Here is a 16,891-nt window from a genome sequence, read left to right as displayed (position 1 = left end):
ACGTCCCTTTGCTGGCCTTCTGTTTTTCCTAGGGTATATTATTGTCAATTCAGCTGTGTTATTTATTGCTTATCAAGGGACATTTAAATTGTTTTAAAGTTTCCAAGATAATGGTCAAGTTTTCATTCTGGGCTTGGTTTCAGCACTGACCTCCTCCCTCTGCAGCCTTAACGCTTGTTACTCTTTCTTTTTCTTCTTTCATACTAGCGAAATAACTTCTCTGCTCCACTTCCAAATCATATGTCATAAAATTTGTATTTTATCCTTTCTTTTAAGTAAACTTGCCCTTTCTACTTTATCTTAATTTACATTAAAATAGCCAGGTATGATCTGTGAGCATTTTGCTTTGGTACTTACTTACTGTATAAATTATTTGATTTTCCTAGTGCAGCTAGTTGGAGTTTCAAGAACTTTGTTGTTATTAGAAGAAATTATGTGAGAAACTAAAATATATGTAACTTAATCTCTTACTTGGGAGAAATACACATTGACCAGAAAGTCTTAATATGACTTAATGGTTTATTAAAAGTTGGTTTAATTTGCATAATTAACTTTTGAAATTATTGGCTATGGACTGCTGTTAAAAATTGCCATGTTATTATCTCTCAACTCCCATCAAACTTAAAACTGAAGGAAATGTGTCATGGATCCTTAATGTTAAAGTCATTTTCATGACCCCCCCCCCTTTTTTTTTTTACAAAGTAAGAATCAGAAATGTGACAATAGGATTGAATGAAAGAATACTTCTGACATGAAAATTAAAATTTTATTCGTGTGTATTATCTCATTGTGCCTTGTAATGTTTTTGTTCCCTTGGTAGATGCACCAGCAAGGAATCCTGAAGACTGATGACCTCATAACAAGGTTCTTTCGTCTGTGTACTGAAATGTGTGTTGAAATCAGTTACCGTGCTCAGGCAGAGCAGCAGCACAATCCTGCTGCTAATCCCACCATGATCCGAGCCAAGTGCTATCACAACCTGGATGCCTTTGTCCGACTCATTGCACTGCTAGTAAAGCACTCAGGGGAGGCCACCAACACTGTCACAAAGATTAATCTGCTGAATAAGGTCTGAAATCCTTTCTTGCCTTAGTCTTTGCACACTTGAAGTCTGTATCAATGGCTCTTAACCCTACAGGGCCCTCAAAACATTTTGTAATATCCCCTTTTCTGTCCAGATATTAAATTCATAGATAATATGTAAATATAATCACCGAATTTTAGAGGAAGAGTATGGTGCCTTAACTGAAAGACACCCCTCCCCTAAAACAAAACAAAAACATATAACGTATTTTCAGTATGTTAATGTTTAGTAATGAGTACACTAGAAAGTATTTAGGTAGTATGAGATTTGCCCCCATGTACAGAATCACTGTGAGTGAGATGGCTAGACATGTCCATTGCTAAACAAAAATTGGTAACTCAAATACCATGAGTGACATTGCAGTTTTCTTGATTTTTCTGAAAAGGAACAAAGCAGAATTTCTGTTTGATTTATGCAGTGGAATTGCTGGAAATTTGAATGTTAAGATAGTGCAAAAATGAACTTAGAGCTTGGTCTCGGATAATTACAAATGGGTTCACATACATCCCCCACTCTTCAGTGATAAAATCAAGTGGAATGCAGGATAGTTCTTAAATATTTCTGCAACCTAATAGCATACCTGACCTTCCATCTACTAAATGCCAAGAGAAGGATAAATCATTTGCCTCTTGTCACCTTTATGTCAGACCAGAAAAATTAGGTTGATTGTGTTAACATGATAAAATATGATGTACCATGCTGATTTCTAGAGCTTTAGAAAAACTTGTGGAAAGTATATATGTCTAGCATACTTCCATATACAGGGGTATGGAGATTCAAAGAAACCATGCAAAATTCTGTAGGGCAAATCAAACCCCAATGCATGGTCCCTTTGGCTACCAGTATGTAATTTTATATTTCCTTTCATGTGGGGCATAACGATGCAAGGTAAAAAAGCATGGCTAGACAGTGGTAAATGAATTATCTTCGTGATTTACAAGCTCTATAATCTGTGTGCTCTATAGGTCCTTGGTATAGTAGTGGGAGTTCTCCTGCAGGATCATGATGTTCGGCAGAGTGAATTTCAGCAGCTTCCCTACCATCGAATTTTTATCATGCTGCTCTTGGAACTCAATGCACCTGAGCATGTATTGGAAACCATTAATTTCCAGACACTTACAGCTTTCTGGTGAGTATTGTTGAATATAATACTGTTAAGGATTTCCTGTTAAGGATTGCTGTTGTAGTGTAGTAAAATTTGAGAAGTAGAACTTCGTGGATTTGAGGCATGTTGATTCATAATGCAGCTTACATGTTGTCCACTTAATTATATTCATGTGTTTTGTTTTGTTTTGTTTTAACCATATCTAAGCTTGTGCTTCTGACTAAGGTTTTCTTCTTTCAGCAACACATTCCACATCTTGAGGCCTACCAAAGCTCCTGGCTTTGTGTATGCTTGGCTTGAACTGATCTCTCATCGGATATTTATTGCAAGAATGCTGGCACATACGCCACAGCAGAAGGTGTGGCTGCAGTTTATCTCCTACAGATGACGACTGTAACTACCTGGGACTTATTAGCACTCTTAGTCATTCAGTAGTCATTGTACTTCTTTCAGGCTTAGTTGGGAGTTCTTATATTTAATGTGGAGTCAAGTCGTGGAGAAAGGCTCTAACAAGTACTTGACTGCCTCTGCCTGAAAGCCATTCCTCAATGATTAGGGTACTGCTTCTCCAAGTTGTTGTGAGTCTCCTTATGTCAATCTCTTAAGGGATTTTCAAAAAAAGTTGAAACCTTAGAGCACCTCTGTAGACAGCTATGTAAAACTCCGAGTAATGGAACTCAGAAACCTGCCAGTTTTACAGGTTCTCTAAATACTAAAGGCTCTCACATTCAGGGTTGAGGACCACTCGTCTCTACTGTATCTGAAAAATTCAGATCAAATTTGAGTAAAGAGTTTTTAGTCTTAACTGTGATGAGAAGTTTCTCTCCCATCTTGCAATTAAATGGCAAATGAGTACTCCAGGAAGTACCCTTGATTGACCCTTCAGATCAGGAGACTGTAACTATACTGTGTGTTTAGTAAAAAAGAAAGTGAAATAATCCTTGAACGGATTTCATTTTGTTTGACAAATAAGTGCATTCCAGGAGGAGGGAAAATATATTGAATAAAAACTACTTCAAAATGAACATAATTGTTATAATTGGGATATGGTGAGGAGGCCAAGTTTGGGTGAAAATAGAGGATTCATGTTGTAAATTGGATGAGGTTATTTGCCAGGAGTTGAGGAATTGGGAGTGGGAAAATAAATGATTGAGATCCAGGACTTAAAAGAAATTAAGAAAACAGACCCAAGTTTCTCAGTTGGCTACGTGTTTTGTGTTCTGTCTGAAAGTTCCTCCCCCTATTTAAAATGTTGCTACAGGCGCAAGGACCTATATATCCTGGAGTTTCTGGAGCCAGTTTGTTTCAAATATCATTTCCCATTATCTCCATAATTTTGCTTATTCCTTTCTCGGGCCAGTCAGTCTTTAAGAGAGGTGCTAATGTCCATATTCTCTAGCTATATGAAAAGATAATAAAGTCACAGTGTAGCTGCTTGGGCAACGGTTTTGGTGGCAGGACGACAGCTGACTGAGGATAATTATGACTCATACATTTCTTTCTTTCAGGGATGGCCTATGTATGCACAGCTACTGATTGATTTATTCAAATATTTAGCGCCTTTCCTTAGAAATGTGGAACTCACCAAACCTATGCAAATCCTTTACAAGGTAATTAATTTGGAGTTCTAAAATTAAAATAATTAAAACTTAACACTTAAAGCAGTTAAAAACAAACACTTCAGCTGGGAATATGAGGTCTAACGTTTGTTTTTATCATTAAGCTATATATATATATATATATATATATATATTTATTTTTGGCTGTGTTGGATCTCCATTGCTGCATGGGCTTTCCCTAGTTGTGTCAAGCAGGGGCTACTCTTCGTTGCGGTGCACGGGCTTCAGTAGTTGTGGCTTGTGGGCTGTAGAGCGCAGGCTCCATGGTTATGGCACATGGGCTTAGTTGATCTGCGGCATGTGGGATCTTCCCAGACCAGGGTTCAAACCCGGGTCCCCTGCATTGGCAGGCGGATTCTTAACCACTGCACCACCAGGGATGTCTCTATCATTAAGCTTTTAAAGTATAACATATATTCAGAAAAGTACAAAAATCAAACATATTTGCATAACCAGTACTTGATCATAAGGCATTCATACGTTCATATATGTGTATACCAGTTAACTCTTCCAGAAGCACATTAGAATTACTATTTCTTCCCATCCTTACCATACTTGAAATTGTTTTCCGTTTTAGTCATTTTGTCAGTTGTGCAGTAGGATCTCATTGTGGATTTAATTTGCACTTCCTTCAGTTCTTAATGAGATTTTTGTGGCCATTTGGGTATCCTCCTTTTGTGATGTTCTTCCAGCTCATATTCCTATTGGATTATCTGGGTTTTTCTTATTTATTTTAACAGGGATTCTTTATGTATTCTGGATGTAAGCCCTTTGTTGATGTATATTCAAACATCTACTCTTGTGGCTTGCCTTTTCACTCCTTTAAAAGTAATGTGTCTTTTGAGGGATAGAAGCTTTAAATTTAATGTAGTCAAAATTACCAGTTTTCTTCTTTTATTATATGTTGCTTTTTGTGTCTTGGGTAAGAAATCTTTGCCCATCTCAAATTGCATTCTGTTTTGCACGTGCCTGCCTCCTGCCCAAGAAGCCATTAATTCTGGCTTTTACATTTACACTTAAAAAGAAAACTTTTTTTTTTTTACTTCAAATTCATAATAGTAAAAATGCTACTCCCATTTTCTTACTTAATGTAGAAACAGCCAATGTTTTTCTTGTTTTTAAAATATAGGGCACTTTAAGAGTGCTGCTGGTTCTTTTGCATGATTTCCCTGAGTTCCTTTGTGATTACCATTATGGATTCTGTGACGTGATCCCACCTAATTGTATCCAGCTAAGAAATCTGATTCTGAGTGCCTTTCCAAGAAACATGAGGCTCCCAGACCCATTCACTCCTAATCTGAAGGTAAAGTTCTAAACAGTTCAAGGAAAAGCAAGTTACATCTTAGTATTTTAGTCCTTTCTCTAGTAAGTGGGGTATTTGCTGTCCCCAGCACACACACCTACAAGTTGTTGGGTAAGGATGCTCTTTGGGGGAAGCTGTCATGTTATTAAGCCTGATAAAGTATGATACTGCTGCTGAATATTGATTCACAGTATTTGTCTAGTTGCTGTTTTCAGTTTTGATATTAAATTTAGCTATATTTACAGAACCTCAACCTAGGTATTGGGCCAGTCATTTGCTGGGTGGCCCCAGTGGCACCGAACTGCAGAATAGACACTTGTAATGTCATATTTCACAGGTGTTTTGGATTTGTGTACTTGTGTTTTGTTTAAATTATCAGGAGAGAAGGGACTGTTTTAAAAATCATACCACCCTGACATGGCTATTGTAATTTTTATGTATGTTTTTTTAATCTTTTCACATGCATTTTTTTTTAAAGTAGCAAGTACAATGTCTTGTTCAGCTTGGGGCATCTTTTCAAAGACTAGGGCTCTTGGTGAGCAAGGAATCTCATTCTGTACTCTTGTTTTGAAATCGAATTCCAGGAAAAACACAATTAGTGGTATCAACTAGACTTCTCTACAAAAGGTACCTATCATGCCTTATTTTAAGAATGAGAAAATAGTATAGAATGAGAGATTACTATCATTTTGTATATGGGTACCTTTAATTAGAAGAATCTATTTCTTCTAATTAAAGATGAGTAATAACACTTTGCTGTACAGCAGAAATTAACACAACATTGTGCTGTACTTCAATAAAAATTTCTTAAAATATTGATTACTCTTCAAGATGTAAAGTGTATAACTTTAGAAAAACAATCCAGCTACTTTCTAGCATAGATACAGTTTGCTGTTAAGGCCTACAGATGCTTCTGATTATGATTCTTGTATTTGTTTGTGGCAGGTGGATATGTTGAGTGAAATTAACATTGCACCCCGGATTCTCACCAATTTTACTGGGGTGATGCCACCCCAGTTCAAAAAGGATTTGGATTCCTATCTTAAAACTCGATCACCTGTCACTTTTCTGTCTGATCTGCGGAGCAACCTACAGGTTAGTGGTTTGACTTAAACTCTTGGTTGTGTCTTTCACTTTGTACACACAGTCCTATGCATGGTCTCTTGTAAGTTAGTCTTTTCAACCTGCTTTAAAGGTTTTAAAGCACATTGTCATTTTTAATGGTTGGATGAGATTAACTGGATTATACATTTTACCAGTGACAAGCTATATAGCCTTGGAAGAGGCAGCCAGGGAATGGACTGGTTTTCTGTAAGAAAAGATTGCTGATAACCATCCCCTGCTCCAAGACTCTTCTAAGTAAATGGATTCTGGTTCAATTTGCTGTATACAAATTGATTGAGGCTGTATTATTTTTCCATACCAAGAAACCACGTTTTTCCCCTCTCCAAATCTTTTTTATAAGTGAGATAGTGCAAATTTTGACTTTATAAACTTTATTTTTGTGCTGGTAACTGTCAAAGCTTTGGTTTCCCAAGGGAAATCCCATTTCTGTTGACACAACTACCCTTGTGCAAGTGTGTATTTGTTAAATAACCTCACAAATTCAAGCAGATTTCTAAAATTTAAGTCACAGAGGATATTGGGAACAGTTCAGCTTTTCTATGAAAGGCATAAAAAGGGTTCTTAGAAATATTGGTGCCTAAATCCGATGCCTAAGTCCTCTGTGACAGTAAGTCAGGAGCTTTCTGTTTTGTTCATTTAGGTATCCAATGAGCCTGGTAATCGCTACAACCTCCAGCTCATTAATGCACTGGTGCTCTATGTAGGGACTCAGGCAATTGCACACATCCACAACAAGGGCAGCACACCTTCAATGAGCACGATCACCCACTCTGCTCACATGGACATCTTCCAGAACCTGGCTGTGGACTTGGACACTGAAGGTGAGTGAAGCCAGCTAGTTCTCAGAGTCAAGATTTGTGCACTTTTTGTCACAGTCTGGTCCCAAAAATACTTTAAGCCACAATAGAGAATGTTCTGTCAATATGGTTATGGGTCTGGCTGGTTATTTTATCTTGAATTCGATAGTATTTGCTCAATGCAGAAGACACAGCAAAGCATAAAGGAAAAAAATCATCCAGAATCCTTACCACATCAGTTAATATTTCAGTATGTATGATTGTAGCATTTTTCTTTTTTAGTGTGAAAATAAACATGTTCTTTTTACTAGCCTCTCTTTAAAAATAGGCTTATGTTACTTTTTTTGTTAGCCTGCCTTTTATCCCAACATTTACTGATGCTCTTTGCCAGGCAATATGTTAAATATTAAATGTGTAAAGATTAATGAATAGAACTTCCCCTACCTGCTCTGCAAAAAAGTTCACAGTATAATCCTGTTGTAGGTTTGCATCTTGCTCGGTTGAACTACCAATTTTGGTGTTCTGTATAGTAGATGGTGACCAACGATATAGTGCTGCTCAGCCTAACACGCATACACTTTAGGAGGATGCCTACTTTTTTTAACTTCACTATGGATTTTTGAGAGGCTAATTTTGAGTATATACTACTTGCCTATTTGTAGGAGGGGGTTTGAGGCAGCTTAAAATCAAGATTTAACACAAATGAATTCCATTATGTCCAGAGCCCAACAAAAAAAGTGGATAGCCTTTTAGTGTTAAAGCTCACTGTGATGGCCTTACAAACCTCAGTAATATCAAGCAGAGGGAGACAACCAAATCCAATTAATACTTATTCCAATAAAGTTTAAACTAGCATTTCTCCAAGTATAGTCTGGGAACCCTTAGTGGATTATCCCCAAGACCCTTACAGAAGGGTCGTGAGGGACTTCCTTGGTGGTCCAGTGGGTAAGACTCCACGCTTCCAATGCAGGGGGCCCTGGTTTGATCCTGGGTTGGGGAACTAGATCCCGCATGCATGCCGCAACTAAGGCCCAGTGCAGCCAAAATAAATATATAATAAATATTTTTTAAAAAAGAAAAAGGGCTGTGTGGTTAAAACTATTTTAATAATAAAAAGACATTTGCTTTTTTTCACACTCATGTTGTCACAAGTGTACAGTGACTGTTTCCAGAGGCCACATGAAATAACCATACTGGAACAGATTGAACATAAGGGCAGAAATGAGAATCCAGCAGAATGTGAAACAGTGACATTCTTCTCTTAAGTTTCTTGGGAGGAAATACTTAAATTTTTTATTAACAGGTTATATTAATATGCAGTAAGTCTCTTATTTTTAAATAGACTAATTTAACTACAATTTTTTTAATGTGAAAAATAGTGAAATAAAACCCACAGAAATGAACTCTAGGGCCCTGAGCACCGCTGGCTGAAACCAAAGGATAATTTGAGAACCTATATCAGAAATGCAAATCCATCCAGTCAGAATGTGATTTGTCTTCTCACATTGGCCTTTCAGAGCAAATTCTCGCTAAGCTGGGTTTTCTTAATATCTAGGTCGGTATCTCTTCTTGAATGCAATTGCAAATCAGCTGCGGTACCCAAATAGCCACACTCACTACTTCAGCTGCACCATGCTCTACCTTTTTGCAGAGGCCAACACTGAAGCTATCCAAGAACAGATCACAAGGTAAGAGAGAGGTCTGTTTTTCAGAGGGTTCTGAATGGAGCCTCTTCCCCTTTATTACGAATTCTGAGTGTTTTTTTCCCTATGCATTCCATGTTCACTGAGCATCTTAAATGTGTTAAATAGTTGTGAACGAAATGGGCATGGTTCTGCCCTCCTGATAATTAGTCTGATGGATGCAAAAAAAATCACAAGTAGAGAATTATTAATCACTGCTGAAACAAAAAGTTTTCGACAAAAGGCACAGCATTTTGATAGATCAGGAGTTTTTCTCAGGTGGTGGGGTTAGCATATTTAACCAGTCCTGAAACACCCAGGCCTTTTAAAGGCCATGTTAAAGAACTTAGACTTGTCATTACCTCTGGGTTGGAAGGTTTTAAGCAGGAGAAATAACAGGATCATATGTGTGTTCTACTAACAATAGTTAGGAATCTGTTGCAGATTGCTTGGACTATGTACAGCATTGGAGATCAGGAAATGGGTACATCCTAGTGAGAGAGATATACACAAACTTAAAAAACTGGACCAGACTTGTTAAACTTGCCCCTTCACCTAATAGTAGTTTCTGAGCATTAGTATTCCTTAGGTTTATATACTAAAAATTAACTAGCGTTTTATTATTAGACGTTTAGACGGTAAAAGTCCTATTTTGTGGACTATATAAAGCTTTAGTGAACTTCCTCGGACTTAAATCTTTGTTCTTGTGCTTTATTACATCCTTAGGGTAAATTTAGAAGTAAAATTGGTTAGATCAGGGGATGTGAAGAATTATCCCACCCAATTTACATATGTACTACTAATAGTAAAATTCTTATTTCCTATTTACTTTCATTGAGTATGTATTCTTTAAGCGATTATCTTCTCTGTGTCATGTAATCTATTATCTATCCTTTACCTTAACTTAGTCTTGTAGGCTCAGTAATGGGAAGAGGAGGGATTCAGACCCACGTTTGTTATGTAATTCTAGAATCCATTTAACCATTCTATAGAAAAGACTTAATCCACCTGCCTTTTGTAAAGCTAACCATTTTTGCATGTAGTGTAATAATCAGGGAAAAAGTGTTAGGAAAAAAGACAAATGGAGAAGTGGTCGTGAATTTGTATGTTTCTGTGCATTGACTAACTTTTTCTTCCCTTCTCCAGGGTTCTTTTGGAACGGTTGATTGTAAATAGGCCACATCCTTGGGGTCTTCTTATTACCTTCATTGAGCTGATTAAAAATCCAGCGTTTAAGTTCTGGAACCACGAGTTTGTACACTGTGCCCCAGAAATTGAAAAGTGAGTTAAAGTAATTTTTAAATTGTTACATTCTTAAGACAGAAGAATGAGAATCATTTGATGGCTCCAGCTTGGGTGGGTGATTAAGAAGGTCATAGTAACCAAAATTAATAAGACACAAGGTTTTAGTCAGGCCTGAAGTTTTCTCACAAACTTGTTAACTGTCTCCATTCTTCAGGTTATTCCAGTCTGTCGCACAGTGCTGCATGGGACAAAAGCAGGCTCAGCAAGTAATGGAAGGGACAGGTGCCAGTTAGATGGAACCACATCTCTGTTGTAAATTTGTCAGCCTGGAGGTCCCACTGTACCAAGTTCATAAACTGGCTGAAGATCCTTTCAGCTTTTCCTGACTTTTCCGGCCCTTTGGTCTCGGGTATCTGCCCCAATTACTGTTTGGGTCAGCTTCCTGTCTACTTGGACACGTTCCAAATTTAAATGCATTTTTTGGACTCCTGGCCAACATTTAGAAGATGCTGTGAATATCATTTTGAACTTGTGTAAATATATGAAAGAGAAAACCTTTGTCTGGAACTTCTTGGGTTTGTGCAAAATGTGTCCAAGGCAAGTAGATAAACTGGTGGTACCTACTTCCCAGCTTATAAATTGAAGAGGCTGCTGATGCCGTGCACTTGTTGGGGCGGGGGTTGGGCATAGCTCCATGTCATCTGACATTCCTGGTGTCCCAAAGAATAGCAGGAAAGCCAGTTTAAATACTATGTGACTTATTTTTTTAAAATACGGATGGGGACCTTGAAAATCACAAAGTTGTTAAAAAATGTGGATGTGTAGAATTTGGTATGCCAGGAAACATGGGAAGAGTTCACAATCGAGATCCCGTGGATTTTTATTTTGCCTCTTCCCCAAATCTAAAGCTGGCTGTTGGCAGAGCACCATTTTCTCTTTTCTGCTGGAGAACACATCCCCTTGGGCCCTGTGAGACACTTCTTTTTATAAAGGGAAGCCAAACCAGGCCTAAAGTTCCCCCATCTCTCTCCTGGTAACTTGTAAACTGTGCGGAAAGGAACCAAATATTATGAATTGCCCTTCCCCATTATCCCAATGAATGGCCATACAGACTAAGCTGAACAACAAAGTCAAAAGGACCAATACAGCCCCTTTTGTAAGGATTTTGAATGTTTTGTAAATGTATTGGTCCATGTGTTGTATTTTGTAGCCTTCCTAGTTCCTGGGCTTTAGCTTCCCTACTTCTTGTATGTGTATGCATACTGTAGTCGAACATTAAAGTCATGACACACACACGAGTCCACTGTGCCTTTCTCAGTAGCGGCCAGTGCTGGTGGTGAGGAGGAAAGTGGACCACGCAGCCTTCCCATTGGGGCCACTGGGGAACACCAACTTTTGCTGAATGGTAGGTTTTCCCACTACCAATCTGGCATCTTTAAACAAGGAAGTGATTTTTGTGTAGTGTTGTTTGCCTTTTCCTTTCCAACAGTGAAAAATTATTGGAGCAGGTTTCTATGATTAAACAGTTTCAAAATGCCCATTTAAAAACGTCCTTTACCCTCATGGTGTTTCAGTATTAACATCTTTATTGGAGTATAATTGCTTTACAACGTTAGATATAATTTCTAAAAGAAAAGGAGTAGGTATGTATTTAAAACTTACCTAATATATACCTTACCTTTCATGACTGTCAAGTTTTATGCCCAGAGAGGACAAAAAGGTTCAAGATTAAATAGAAATCTTACATGGGGACTTGAATGTCATTGGTGTCTCTTAAGGGTGAGTTGTGCCATCTAGGCTGCTTAAGGAATTTAAACAATTGCTCAGAGTCCCAGTGACACAGCTTATTAAATCTTCCAACAGGAAACAGTTGTTAACTAAGGGAAAGTGACTTGTTCAAAATAGACCTGGATTTGAACCAGGTCTACTTTCAAAGTCCATGTTATTAAATGCCAGACTACAACAAAATGTTAATCACTATCACATTTCTGCTAACTTTGGATCAAGCTGAGAACCAAACAGCTACAAAATTTATTAGTGTTCATAACAATAAGCAGCAGTTCCCACATCTACTGTTCCCAAATCCTTCAGCATGTCACTCTTACCTTGGAATTCATCCTAGACAACAGTTTTGTTACTTTTCCTTTTGGTATTTAGTATGAAATGCAAAACAAAAGGTCCAAATTATCCTTCTTTTCAAGCATCAATGTGTACCAGCTTAGCAGAAAGTTCTTCTCCTGGACATTCCTTCAGGAAAAAGGGAACCTGCTAGTTAGTCAGTTCCAACAATTGGTGTAAGATCATCTTCTGACCATAACGAACCTGTAAGGCTTGCTGTTCCCTCCAGCTGAGTGTGGCGTAGACCTCCTTACTACTGAGTAAATCTTGCTCAGTTTTTAAGTCTGTGGCATAAGTTTGCAGGGTCAATAAAACACTGTCCCGAAGAAGCTGTCTCCATGATGCTTTGAGTTTGGGGATATTTGTGATTGTCAGGCTGTCCTCTTCCCTTTTATCATCTCCCCATCCATCCTGGTCTTTAAATTCTCTGAACTCCTCAGCAGGCATGCACAGTACCTAGAAGCAACCATGGGGCCCTTTACTTGGGTATTTCCGAAATTGATTTAGAGAAGCCAACCTGCCGTGACAGCATTTAAGTGTCCTCTCCATCCATGCCACCTTTCCTCGCACCTAGATCTAAAATACTTATTTTGAGCATTTACCTTGAGTGTCATGGCCAGTTCCTCTTCTGTCAGCACTTCTTCCCGCCCAATCACAAAGGCTCCCTCTTCCCCTACCATCTCCAGTTTGCATAAGAAATCCCAGCGTTCATACAGTAGGAGCCTTTCAGCTTCAACTTTTGTTCCTGTAGACAGAAAGTACTGGTGTGAAAGTCAGTATACCCAAGAGCTCATTTCTCCTTAGTCTACAAAAAGGGAACAACTACTATTGGCAGAGCACCTGGGGCAGGGATGGAGACATACACCAGTGTCCAAGGTTTAATCACTCACCCTGTAACGCTGCTTCACGAACCGTCACCATCTGAATGTCAGCCGTGTCATCCGTGTTGTCAGGATACGGTTCAGTAAAGCCATACATGTGAATCAACTGCCAGTTAGCCATTTGCCCATAAGTGTTGAAAATCTCATGGCCTTTAGGAATGGGCTGAGTGGCCACCATCCGAAGACAATTCTGGGGTGGAAGGGAGAAGCTGGGGCCAGGCCCTTCCCAGGCCAGCCTCATGAAGATTACTTCCCTCCTAGGAGGGTACAGTTCCCTCCAGCAGGTATAGTTCAGTGATGGTGGGACTGACACTATACCTACCAACATTCTACCTTTAGTTCTTGTTAAGATCCTGTACTGTAGAATAAAAGTGGTGAGACTTAAAGGTCAAAGGTCATCCCCATGGTTTAGTAGGTAATCTTTGCTCAGTCATCTCACAAACACTTAAAAAGTTGCTAGCTGGCTTCCCTGGTGGCACAGTGGTTGAGAGTCTGCCTACCAATGCAGGGGACACGGGTTTCGTGCCCTGGTCCGGGAGGATCCCGTGTGCCGCGGAGCGGCTGGGCTCGTGAGCCATGGCCGCTGAGCCTGCGCATCCGGAGCCTGTGCTCCGCGGCGGGAGAGGCCACAGCAGTGAGAGGCCACAACAGTGAGAGGCCCGCGTACCGCAAAAAAGAAAAAAAAGTTGCTAGCTTTGGAGACTTCTCTGGTGGTCCAGTGGTTAAGAATCCGCCTTCCAATGCAGGGGACGCAGGTTCAATCCCTGGTGAGGGAACTAAGATCCCACATGCCACGGGGCAACAAAGCCCGCACACCACAACTAGAGAGAAGCCTGTGCATAGCAACAAAGAGCGTGCGTGACACAACTAAGACCCGACACAGCCCCCCCAAAAAGTTGCTAGCTTTACAAAAATGAAGAATTAGGCACTTCCCTTGCAGTCCAGTGGTTAAGACTGCTGGGGCCCAGGTTCAATCCCTGGGCGGGGGGAACTAGGCTCTGTGCAGTGTGGCAAAAAATCAGAAACAAAACGCAAAAAACCAAGATCAAAGTAGGAACAGCAAATGGACACAAGCTTTTAAAAGTAATAGCCAGGGACTTCCCTGGTGGCACAGTGGTTAAGAATCTGCCTGCCAATGCAGGGGACACGGGTTCGATCCCTGGTCCAGGAAGATCCTACATGCCACGGAGCAACTAAGCCCGTGCACCACAACTACTGAGCCCGTGTGCCTAGAGCCCATCTTCCGCAATGAGACGCCCACACACCACAACGAACAGTAGCCTCCCGCATGCTGCAACTAGAGAAAGCCTGCATGCAGCAACAGACCCAACACAGCCAAAAATAAATTTATTTTAAACAGCCATTTCCTAATTTTTAATCCCATAAACTTAGATCTTTTTTTGCAACTTTCCACTTAGCAAATAGAATTGATACAAACACAGCCTTGGTATCATCTTAAACCGGTCTTATGAACATCCCCTCTTGTGAAAAGTATTGACACTATGGCTGTTCCAGATTGCTGTCCACAGGGCCCGGAAACAATCTTGGCTCACTAGCACTGCACAGAACAACCAACCTATAGAACCAAATCAGTGAGGGTGCAAGGTTTATCAGAGGATTAACCCCAGCCTTCTTGTAAGGTTTTGAGATGTTTTCAGTTCAGGCGATTTCAGTGGAATACGCGAAGTACACACAGGAGAAGATAATTCCACCTACACATTTTTAGTATGAGGAGAATGGAGTGTTTAGCTCAACTGCCAGGCCAGCATAAATAACACACCGGTTTGAATCACATGCCCAATCATCCAAGCACATAAGAACAAGAACTGGGACAGATCCACTCACTGGAGAGTATTCTAGATTGGCATTGTGATTGGCTAAGTGGTTTAGTACGTCTGCAGCAGGCACCATCAAAGGGGAGTTTGGCTCCTTTTCATCATCCTCTTCCTCCAGTGGTTCCTGAAAGCTGCCACAGAGAGAACTTTGCTAAAGCCCAGTGCAGGGTGAGAGACGAGTGGGGTTCACTGTTCTTTCCCTTCTAGTCCCTCAATAGAGTTCTAAAAAAAAGGGTCCTTTTTAAGGCTCCGCTCACTGACCTGTAGGCCATCACAAGAGCCACGAGCTGGCGGTAGAGTTCCAGAGAGCGAACCCTGGGGCTGAAAAGATCGGGGTGGGCTTCCATGAAGGGCAGCACGATGGAATAATACTCGCTGCGGATGTTGGCCAAATCCTTCTCCACAGCCTCGGGTACGCCGGTGCCCTGCAGCAATCGCCGGCGCTCCTCCTCTGGCCTGCAGTGACACCCCCACCCAGGTTCTTCACACCACCTACCGAGACTAGCGCTTGGAACCCGTGTCCCAAGGGCAGGGCGGTTCGAGCCAGGCTACCTACGGTGCTGCCCCTCCTACGGCTCTCACCAGAACATGGGGTGCTCCAAGCGGCCCAGCTCGGGCCACAGCGCAAAGTAGGGGCTCCAGGGCGAGGCCGGGGCCTGCAGCTCGTGCAGCAGCGCCAGCAGCAGCGGCACCCATCCCGACTGGCTCTGCAGCGCGCCTCGCTCTGAGGGAGACGAAGAGGTTAGGGCCCCGGCCGGCCCCGCAGGCCCGCCTCGGCGTCCCACCCCCGCCGGCGTAACCACCTCGCTCCAGCAGGCCGCTGATTGAGCAGGTGTGCTGCGACAGAAGTGCGGCCCGCGGCACCGCGAACAGCAGCTCCCCGGGCTGCACGCTCTCCCGGGCCACCATGCCGTAGCCGGCCACCGTGCCCTGCCGGCTCACCGCCACCTGAGCAGGGAGAGCGGCCGGTCAGAGCTACACCGCGCCCGCTTCCCCGCCGCGCCCGCCTCCACCCCGCCCCCCACTCACCTTGGGACTCAGCTCCAGTCCTACCCGCCGGCACCAGCTCAGGAAGCTGGCCACCGGGGCCGGGTCCTCGCTGCCCGCAAGCCCTGCCACCTGAGATAAGCAAGCGCAGTGGCGTTGCCCCGCCCGGAAGAGCTCGCTGGGGGCGGAGAAGACGGCGGCGCGCGCGGAGGAAGGGCCGGGGTTGGGGGAGGGGATGTGGAGTGCGGCAAATGACCCGCGGCAGGCCGCGCAGCCGCGTGCGGGACGGCGCTGCGGACGGGGAAGCGGCGAGGCGCGGCGGAGAGGGGTACTCCTGCGTCTGCCGCCACAACTCACCCGCCGGCGCTTCGCCTGGGTCGCCATGGTCCAAGGGCGCGGAGCCCCGCGACTCCGCAGCCCCGCGCAGGCGCTTCCGGCGTCTGGGGGCAGGACTCTCAGGGGCGGGGCCTATGTTCCCGCCCCGGAACCACGTGATGTTCGTTTCGACTTCCACGCGGAAGAAGAGTGAGGGTTTGCACCTGGTCGTACAACCCCTGCTGAAAACATCCTTGAGGCCGGGTGTCCCCACTTGGGTTAAGAAACCGCCGGGTGCAGGAAGATGTGTCCCCTTGCCGCCTTGAGCCTGGTCTGAGCCAGGCACAACCCTTCCCAGTCTTGGTCTGTGACAGCTGAAACCCCTGGGGGTAGAAGTCCGGTTGAAGTGCAAAATCCCATTTCTGGATGAGAAGGGAAGGCCTCGCTGGAGGCCGGCTGGGTGCGCAATTAGAGCAGTTTGTGCAGGTGTTTCGGAGTTGTGTGGTCAGGACTCCCAGAACTATTGATACAATACACCCGCTCAGTTTTTCATCGTCTGGTAGCACATGGAGGGGCTTATTTTTATTTACTTGCTGCTTTAGTTGCTGACACACAGCAAGAACTCAGTATCTATTTATTGGATAAATGGCTGAGTAAATGAATCAGAAATGGTGGTTAAACATGGGGAAATAGCATGCCGTTAAATTTAAGAAAATGAGGCAACGAATATAAAAGTTACAGGTCTGGGTTTTGAAGTCAAATACTGTCAAGGCCACCTCCCAGCTTGGCCTCTTA

The 16,891-nt window shown here is 42.3% G+C and overlaps 2 protein-coding genes across 10 annotated transcripts in view; one reads left to right on the top strand and one right to left on the bottom strand.

Annotated features, from left to right (window-relative positions):
- CNOT1 (CCR4-NOT transcription complex subunit 1) overlaps nt 1–12,523 on the top strand; it is a 102,440-nt gene extending 89,917 nt beyond the window's left edge. For all 6 annotated transcript variants that reach the window (XM_030848050.2, XM_030848047.2, XM_030848051.2 and 3 more), the window contains exons 40-49: nt 821–1,069; nt 2,050–2,213; nt 2,430–2,547; nt 3,698–3,799; nt 4,938–5,111; nt 6,057–6,206; nt 6,877–7,057; nt 8,589–8,721; nt 9,862–9,996; nt 10,175–12,523. In XM_030848050.2, coding sequence (XP_030703910.1) covers nt 821–1,069; nt 2,050–2,213; nt 2,430–2,547; nt 3,698–3,799; nt 4,938–5,111; nt 6,057–6,206; nt 6,877–7,057; nt 8,589–8,721; nt 9,862–9,996; nt 10,175–10,253 — 1,485 coding nt within the window. In that variant the 3' untranslated portion in view covers nt 10,254–12,523. The remainder of the gene's footprint in view (nt 1–820; nt 1,070–2,049; nt 2,214–2,429; nt 2,548–3,697; nt 3,800–4,937; nt 5,112–6,056; nt 6,207–6,876; nt 7,058–8,588; nt 8,722–9,861; nt 9,997–10,174) is intronic.
- On the bottom strand, nt 11,511–16,278 carry SETD6 (SET domain containing 6, protein lysine methyltransferase). 4 transcript variants are annotated; one of them, XM_060288368.2, is made up of 9 exons: nt 15,824–16,273; nt 15,598–15,742; nt 15,377–15,518; nt 15,056–15,250; nt 14,805–14,925; nt 12,969–13,149; nt 12,681–12,823; nt 12,283–12,534; nt 11,511–12,207 (listed from the first exon to the last, which is right to left on the bottom strand). In XM_060288368.2, exons 1-9 carry the CDS (start codon nt 16,163–16,165, stop codon nt 12,157–12,159), a joined length of 1,572 nt encoding a protein of 523 aa, XP_060144351.1. In that variant the 5' UTR covers nt 16,166–16,273; the 3' UTR covers nt 11,511–12,156. The 4 variants fall into 4 exon arrangements, with proteins under 4 accessions (XP_060144351.1, XP_060144352.1, XP_030703922.1 ...); XM_030848062.2 differs by having other exon boundaries at nt 11,512–12,534; nt 15,824–15,913; nt 16,139–16,278; XM_060288367.2 differs by having other exon boundaries at nt 11,512–12,534; nt 15,824–16,271.
- Between the last annotated feature and the right edge of the window lie 613 nt (nt 16,279–16,891).

The sequence above is a fragment of the Globicephala melas genome, chromosome 19 (assembly GCF_963455315.2).
Source record: "Globicephala melas chromosome 19, mGloMel1.2, whole genome shotgun sequence".
In the NCBI taxonomy this organism is placed as follows: Eukaryota; Metazoa; Chordata; class Mammalia; order Artiodactyla; family Delphinidae; genus Globicephala; species Globicephala melas.
Note: the sequence above shows the minus strand (reverse complement) of the source record. Positions and strands in the feature narration are given on the sequence as shown.